This window comes from Austrofundulus limnaeus, unplaced genomic scaffold, assembly GCF_001266775.1.
Source record: "Austrofundulus limnaeus strain Quisiro unplaced genomic scaffold, Austrofundulus_limnaeus-1.0 Scaffold132, whole genome shotgun sequence".
Lineage (NCBI taxonomy): Eukaryota > Metazoa > Chordata > Actinopteri > Cyprinodontiformes > Rivulidae > Austrofundulus > Austrofundulus limnaeus.
Window position 1 is genome coordinate 18243 of NW_013952534.1, and position 8890 is coordinate 27132.

The 8890-nt window shown below is 39.5% G+C and overlaps 1 protein-coding gene across 2 annotated transcripts in view; it reads left to right on the top strand.

The window, feature by feature from the left end:
- cmah (cytidine monophospho-N-acetylneuraminic acid hydroxylase) overlaps positions 1-8890 on the top strand; it is a 60956-nt gene that overhangs the window by 17009 nt on the left and 35057 nt on the right. For both annotated transcript variants that reach the window (XM_014015598.1, XM_014015597.1), the window contains exons 2-4: positions 6227-6437; positions 6521-6612; positions 8183-8292. In XM_014015598.1, the coding sequence (XP_013871052.1) occupies positions 6232-6437; positions 6521-6612; positions 8183-8292 (408 nt within the window). In that variant the 5' untranslated portion in view covers positions 6227-6231. The remainder of the gene's footprint in view (positions 1-6226; positions 6438-6520; positions 6613-8182; positions 8293-8890) is intronic.

An 8890-nucleotide genomic window follows, 5' to 3' on the forward strand; every position in this document is an offset into this window, starting at 1 on the left:
GTTATAACCAAACCGTTTTCAAACCACTGCACCAACTGGTCATTTATTTTCTTTCTAAACTAAAATGAACTTCCCTGGTCTTTCTCTTCACCTTCTAGATGTGAGAGGATGTCTGCATCCTATGGTTACTGTATCACATTTATTATGAGGAGTGGCAGGTGATGCATGTATAACATGAAACTCTGTGTTTAATTACTTCTCTTTTCCTCAGCAACAGCTGAGCATAAATATCAGTGTGGACGACATTTATTTCCAGTATCACAACTTTTACAATTTGCATTACACTTTCTGTGAAAAAATATATGCTTAATTTAATTTTATTTTTGGCACCTTTTCTCTACCTTCAATGATTCAAGATTGTATCTCTCATTTAATAATTAAACAGTCTGCTTTAAATATTTAAGGAGATCATTTAGAGTTACTGGACCTAAGCGAATGGGTGAAGTAGATCTGCTATATACTGTAAGTGGGAGCCTGGCTGTGCAATGCTCTCTATGTGACTGTAAGAATTTTAAACAACTCCATAGCAAGCCAATGGAGTGAACGTGACAGGGGAGTGATATCAGAGTCTGTTTGACCTTGAAACCAAGCTGCAGCATTTTCAACAGCCTGCAAACAATTCTGAGCAGAGTAGTCAGTTCAAGAGATGGAGGCATACAGTAAATAAGCATATCTAGCTCTGCATCTGGAAGGACGGGTTTCAGTTTACTGATGCTTCTTAACAGGGGCGGAGCCAGTTGGCACTTGCCACCCTGGCCACCCCAGAAGGGCAGGTTTCAGCTTACTGATGCTTCTTAATCTAGCTCTGCATCTGGAAGGACAGGTTTCAGCTTACTGATGCTTCTTAACAGGGGCAGAGCCAGTGCCAACCCTAATTGGCCACCCCTGGTGCCACTCCCAAATAACTGACAAGTTAGTGGAGCTCACATGTGGCATTTAAAAGATGGGCTGTTAGAGAATAAAAGGAGTAAATAAATGTGAAGCAGCTGTATTGCCTTATGTACTGTAGAGCAGTTTTTCCCAAAGTTGGGGTCGGGACCCAAAGTGGGGTCCCGAAACATCAAGGTGGGGTCCTGAAAAGATTTTCTGAATTAGTTACATTTTTGCCTTAGTTGTTACAAAGGAGTGAGGTTAGTGTATTTAAAATGGATAAATGTAGAATAATAAATATTGTTACTATGCCCATGATTGGTTGACCTGATACAAATGTTTATCATCCAAAAATAGTTGGGGGCACAGGTCTCTGCTACTGTTATTTTGTGGGTCAAAAGCTSAAAAGTTTGGGAACCACTGCACTTTGGTTCCCAAAGTTGGACTTGAGACCCAATTATGGGTCATGAAGCACCTTGGATAATCTCCAGAAATCAATTTAAAGGGTAATAAAATACATGCTGATGTAATATTTTCCTTATAATTATTACAGAAACACAAAAACGTATAAATAAGTATTTATATTTGTGTACAAGCTGTTTAGATTGTCAAAAAGCCTGTGTTTTTAGGGTTATTAACAAAGTTTATGTACTCAGACCAGTAATACTTGGGGTCACAAGTTTTTGCCATGAATATTTTGTGGGTCAGAAGACAAAAAGTTTGGGAACCACTGCTGTAGAGGGAATAAGTGTATGAAGAAAAAAAACCTTCTGAACCACTGAATTAATATAAAACAACAATTATGTGTAATTGTTCTGGGTTTGAGTACAAGATACTTAAAAGTGGGTGACATCTAGTTGTCAGTCTGTAACACAGCAAAGACATGGAGCGACCAGAAAAGTTCCTTGAGAAACTCTGACAAGTACTGTACTGCCATGTAGGCACCATTTTAAACTAATGACTTGACTGTACAACATAGTGGTTGCAGTGCCCACCACTCCAAATTTCAGCTAAATATGTCTAAAAATGGCTGAGATAAAGCCATTTAGTGTTTTAATCCAAGTCGTCATGTTTTTCCACCATCAGTCAATTTACCTGCTCATTGTTTCACCCCTTCCATCACAGAACTCCTCATCAGTCTAATGTCATTCACCTGTTCCACACTGTATTTAGCTCTCCTCCACCGCTGCTCCAGTGCCAGATTTATGAATGGTTTCACCTAGTAGTTATCCAGCAATCTCCATGTCTTGTCTTGTCTTGTCTTGCCTTGCCTGCCTCATCACAACCTTGTTTCTGATCTCTGGTTCCACATCTCCTGCCTTGCCCCTGAACAGTACTGTATTGGACTCTGATCTCTTGGTTTTGACACCCGCTCACAACTCTGGACCTCTGTCTCCCTCCCTGTCTGACCTGTTCTGCCTTCGGATCCCTGGACTTCGACCTCTGCCTGTGTACCCCGACCACAAGTAAAGTCTGCTTCCCTTAACCTGGTTCCTAATTCTGATCTCATGTGCATGACCCAAGCCCGCCTCATGGAAAACCCTCAAGTTCACTGTTTAAGCCGAAGTCCGAGACCCAGAAGTGCCAACTACGGATACCGATGTAGACTCTCAAAGTATTTTAAGAGTTCTGTTCAAACCTTGCAGACTCTAAGAAGGTTAATACACATCAGTTTCCAACCGTCCTCCATCCGAAACTGAGACATGACAGTCCAGGAATGCCAACCTGCCACCTTTTACATCATCTCGTGTGAACTTTATACAGTATATTTATCCACAGAGTTGATGTGATCAGTGAAATGTTGGACTTCCTGGGATTTAATTTTAACCCAGGTGTCATTAACATACCTGAACCAATGGCTCGGTGGTGTCCCTGTAAAGGACATCAGAGCTCTCTTTTCCACCTCCTCCATGTACAGGTTTGCAACAATAGGGGAAACTGGGGAGCCCATAGCGCACCCATGTTTCTGYCTATAGTATTGCCCCCCATAGGTGAAATAGGTTGATTCCAGGCACAGTTTCAGAAGTTGACACAGTTGTTCTGTGGAAAGAGTGGTTCTGCTGCTAAAAGTGGTGTCTGATTTTAATCTTACACAGACCACATCCACTGTCTTAGCAACAGGAACGCACGTAAAGAGTGATGTGACGTAGACCATAGTTTCATCCGTCTCCATGATGACATCCCTTACCTTGTTCACAAAGTCCATGGTGTTCTGTATGTGATGATCTGAAATGCCAACTAATGGACCAAGTACTGATGCTAGATATTTGGAAACTTTGTAAGTGGCAGAGTTAATCATGCTAACAATAGGTCTCACCGGTATATCCTGTTTGTGAATTTTGCGTAAACCATACAGACTAGGACTGGCCTCACCTGGGTACAGTGTGTGTTACAGAATGTGGTTAATTTCCTTGTCCTTCTCTAACTTTTTCAGGCACTCTATCAACTTCTTCTTGTATCCACTTCCTGGATCTCTTTTCAGTGGCTTGTATGTGGTCTTGTCACTAAAGAGTGTCATAACCTTCTCATGGTAGTCTTTCTGGTTCAGAATCACTGTGTACTTTCCTTTGTCTGCTGGGAGGATGAAGATGTYCTTGTCTTTGCTGAGGGTGGTGAAAGTGTCTCTCTCTTCTCTACTTCTTCTCTTCTCTACAGTCTTGCTGTGTATATTGGTACATTGTCATCCTGATGCACAGCACCGTCTTCAGGATACACTGTTTGAACCATTGGATGCACATCTCCAGAATGGTTCGGTGGTCCTTGGCAGTGACGCGCCCATCTAGCACAAGTATTGGGCCAAGGGAATGCCATGATATGGCAGCCCAAACCATCAGTGATCCACCCCCATGCCTCTGGGCATGCAACAGTTTGGGTGGTACGCTTCTTTGGAGCTTCTCCACACCGTAACTCTCCCAGATGTGGAGAAAACAGTAAAGGTGGACTCATCAGACAACAATACGTAACATATAACACCTCAAAAAATGATACAATAAAAAAACTCAGTTCTATCTAAACTGTAATGTCTCCTCTAATTTTGTCACATGTAGATGTGCACAATAAGATGAGGTGCATAAAATGCATGTGAAGTGTTGATATGAGATCAGCGTCTCATTTTATTTATACCCAATAACTTCAACAATATTGGATCCTTCTGGACAATAAGATACAATATGTGCTGTGCATGATCAGTTCAGATTCTTTTGCACAGATCCTATTTCTTTTTACAYGGTATTTTACTGTATAATTTAAATGGGACAACTATTAGACTCCAGTGTGAACAGTCCACAGACCTGAAGCACCCATGGATCCACACTGGTACACCACTGTTAGCATCAAACATTGGTGTCAGTCACCCAGGACATTACGAATCTCAAAAAAAAAAAAWWAAWWWWWWTTTAAAGACACTGGATGTACTGTGTGTTGAATGAGGTTCAGTTTCATTGTTCAGGTTTTAACAATAAATGGTTGAACTCATGGCGGCACGGTGGCTCAGTTGGTAGTGGCGGCACGGTGGCTCAGTTGGTAGAGCTGATGCCTCTCAGCAAGAAGGTCACCAGTTCAAATCCCGGTCTGGGGATCTTTCTGGGTAGAGTTTGCATGTTCTCTCCGTGCATGCGTGGGTTCTCTCCAGGCACTCTGGCTTCCTCCCACAGACCAAAAACATGACTGTTAGGTTAATTTGTAACTCTAAATTGTCCCTAGGTGTGAGTGAGAGAGTGAATGGTTGTTTGTCTCGTTTGTCTCTATGTGTGGCCCTGTGATAGACTTGCGACCTGTCCAGGGTGTACCCTGCCCCTTGAACTGTGACTGCTGGATAAGGGCACCAGTGACCCACGCAACCCTGAAAAGGAAGAAATGTGTACAGAAAATGGATGGATGGTTGAACTCATGAGAATTATCGTGTTAAAATAAGTTCTTAAAATTCAAATGGAGACTTGCTTTAGTGTGTTCAGGTGAGCCGACTGAAAAATTTAGCATGGAAATATGATCGCTCACATGGCAGGTGAAAAGTTTGCATTCAGTACACAGTATTTGTTTTGATACAACCCTGTGGAACACGGCACATGGAACCTTTCTGCGTGTTGATTGGAGCTTCCTGTGAGAAAAAATTCTGTCTGCCCCTTTTTGTCTGATGTGTTATTGTTGGACATTCACATTTAGATTGTGCTGTTTCATCTACTTGTTTTTTTAGAAAGTGTTTTTTAAAGAAATAATACTACAAACCTTTGATTTATAAATAATGAATTTGGTAGTGATGCACAATAAAGCCCAGTATTTATTGCGTACATACTTGGTATGTACTGATGTTGTTAGTAGTTACATCTTACCCACAGTRTACTTATCAGGTGCACAGGTACCTGAGAAATACCCAGTAATAACAGATATGAACACTTTAAGTACATGGCAACAAGCTATAACATAGTACGGCCCAGTCCTAGTAAGTTCCAAATAAATACAGAGTATGTACTCAGTAGGTATTTAGTACSTAATTGGTAACTGTTTTGTGTGTTTAAGAAAATGTCTTCAATTAAATAATAACACCTTTAATTTTCAAATAACTTTGGGTGCAATACATAATACAGCCTGGTACAAACTGCATACTTGCCTGGTACATACTGAGTGTGTATCGGGTTGTGTTACACAGTGACTTGTTACCTGATATTTCCAAAGTACTTATAAAATACTTACCAGGTAGGTACCGGGTATCAGAACAGTTGATACAAGATATGTATTTGGTAAGTAGCAGGTACTGTGTAAGTATGGTAACAAGTCACTATAATACAACCTAGTTCTCATAGAAACCAGCTGTTTAAGGATCATTTAAGTACCCACTATGTACCAAGTACATACTGTACAAAACAACATTAACAATTGTTAAGAGGAAATCTAACTGACTTGTTTTTTTCCTGGATGTTTGTGAAATGTGTTATTTTCTTTTGTTTAATGATGAAAAGCAGGTTTGTGTTTAAGTGGTTGAAACTGTGATCTTCCTTTTTTACTCTGATCCTTTGTCATTTCAGTTGTATCCAAATTTATAATTGTTTTTCATAAATGGCAATTAAAAATGTTCACTTTAATTAGTGTAAAACCCAAATGAATAATCCTTTATTAGGGCTTCCAAAAATGGTTTAAACAGCTTGTAAAWAGTTGTTTTGCTTCCAACTGTTGTTTGACCTTAAAACTACAGYATGTGAACATGGGGCAAGATGCCATTGTTCGATACCAAACTCATTGAAAAACAAAATATTCAGATGCAACATGAGGTTTTCCTTTCTGAAGTATTTCTATATCAGTAATAATCAATAAAATGAAAATGAATGTAAATCTGATCTCTGATCTGCTGTTTATTGTTTAGATACGATGACTGCTCAAACAGTAAAAGTAGTGCTGTCACTGGACGCCAAAGAGGTCGACTCACTCAAAGAAGGAGTGAATTTCAAGAAAAACCCAGAGAATGGATGTTGTTACATCATATACAAAATGAAGGATGGCTATAAAGCATGCAAAAATCTGTGCAAACATCAAGGAGGGCTTTTCATTAAAGACATTGAAGACCTGGATGGCAGGTGAGGTTTTTCTGTCCAAACTGTCATCAGAGTTTTAACTGTCAAACTTTTGAAAACAGCTAATTGCTGCTCTGTTTTCACAGGACTGTTAAATGCACTAAACACAACTGGAAGCTTAATCTGTCATCAATGAAATATGTGAACCCGCCTGACAGCTTCGTCCAGGATGAGCTTGGTAAGGTGTGCCTGAATGGGTTTCTTTAATGCAAGCATGTCGAAGCACTTTTATTAGGCCTCAACACTGTCTTCAACTGCATTTTACTGGTTGGTTAAACTTACGCCTTATCCACATGGTTTGTTTTTACAAAACGTGTTTTTAAAATCATTATTATTATTTAAACCTTGCATTCACATACAAATGGTGTGTAGGAGCATATTAACTGGTTTCTATATGAAAAATATTTAAATATTGTTTTTTGAGGTTGTAGACCCACCTCCCACTTAAACATTATCATTGAAAGATCTTGAAAAATGAATGCAACACAGGATGGAAATAAACAGACAAATCTTATGAACAAAAGCAATGAATCTGTGTATTAATTTGTGGATGGTTCCTTCTTTTTTTTGCTCAAAAACAAATTGCAAAATAAAAACAAATGTTTTTGTTAACCTAAATGTAAAATTGAACCAATTAAAAATCCACAGTGGTTGATTTTTGCTTCAGTATTCTAAATTAAAAATAAAATATGGTTGTTTTAATATGTAGTTGTAGTTTTAATATGTGGCTGAAGACTGCTTATTGAAAAAATCCTAAAGATATTGGCAATGACTGCACTCACAACTTATTCTGCACAACTTGGAATATTAGTCATTTAATATTTAATGGTCAGCTATAGCAGGGGTCATCGGTACCGAGTAACACGAAGGCTCACCTTTAATTACAGTATTAATAATACTAAATTTATGTATGTGTATATAGTTGACTGCCTAATATCTTAATGTTGAAGACTTCTTAATAATTATCAATAATAATGGCTGATATGATGAATCATTCTTAACTATTATAACTAATAATAATTTGATCCCTGAGTCTAGAGTACATAATTTGAAAACCCTTTGAAGCTTTTCTGTGTGGTTGTTACTGGGAGTGTGGATAGTTTGTCTCTGTGTCCCTGATGGATGGAGACCTGTCTAAGTGTCCCTGTGATGGACTGGAGACCTGTCCAGGTGTCCCTGTGATGGACTGGAGACCTGTCCAGGGTGTCCCCTGCTTTGGCATCTGAGATAGGCTCCAGCCCCCACCCTAACTGTGATTAGAAACAACTACGGTATGTGTGTGGAGAAAGCAGTGCTGCCTGAGACAGAGACGAGACAGAGGGGCTCTGTGCTTTCATGTCGGTCCAGTGAGTTGCAGCTGGATCAGCCTCTCCTGTTGCTTTTTTTTAGCCATTTGTGAAACTAAAGAGTTTATAGATGACTATGAGCCATTTTTGCACACTGAGGGGCATTACAATAGCTTTTTTTGCTTAATTGCTCAATGATGATGACTGCTATTTTACCACTTGCTCCACGGTGACGTCTACTCTAAGAAAATGAACCCAGTCCGGCGGGGAGACAAGTAAAGCCTGGTGGCCTGCCAGCCTTATATCGCACTGGGGGAAACCCTGACCTTGAAACCATTAACAAGCCAATGCCTTAGTGAAATACTTATTTGGAAGACAACTGAAAATAAAATGTTTTAAATCAATGTAAAGCTTTACAATAATCAAATGGATTAAACATGAGTGTTTTTATTCCACACACAGAAATAGAAATCCTGGATGATAGAGGGCTTCAGCTGCTGGAGCTGAGCCCAGTTGACCCCTGGCTGRCTGATCCAAGAGAGGCTCTGGAGCTTCATGAAGGAGAAGTGAAAGTCTGTCATTTTTTTCTTTCTTTTTGCACTTATAARATTAATATAGGAACAGAATTACTTRGTGCTGGTCAATTTCTACTTCCACCAGGTCAGTCCTYATCTCATATTTGGCTGTAACTATTTAGCACCATAATGGCCCTTTTCCACTAGAGCCTCTCCAGCATGGTTCAACTTGGCTCAATTCTGTTCAGCWCAATTTGSGTGGTTTTCCATTACACTTCAGTAACAGCTCTAGTGGGTGGATTGATCATAAAGTTGGGAGGTCCCAGAGTCTGAAAATTAATGCCTGGTGGTGGTTATGATCCATTAACACAGTCTCCTTTCCTTCGTATCTTCAAATCTTGTTTAAAAACACACTTACTCCCTGGCCTTTGAATCTGTGAGATGGTGCAAAACCTCACTGTGTATCATAACTCTGTTCTATATGTGCTRTAAATATAAATGCTCTGGATTCTGATTTATATTTTGACTGTATTTTGACTGTAATTTAAACTAAGTGTAAGTTTAAGTGCTTTAAATGAAAGTTGTATGGTATGGTATGGTATGGTATGGTATGGTATGGTATGGTATGGTATGGTATGGTATGGTATGGTATGGT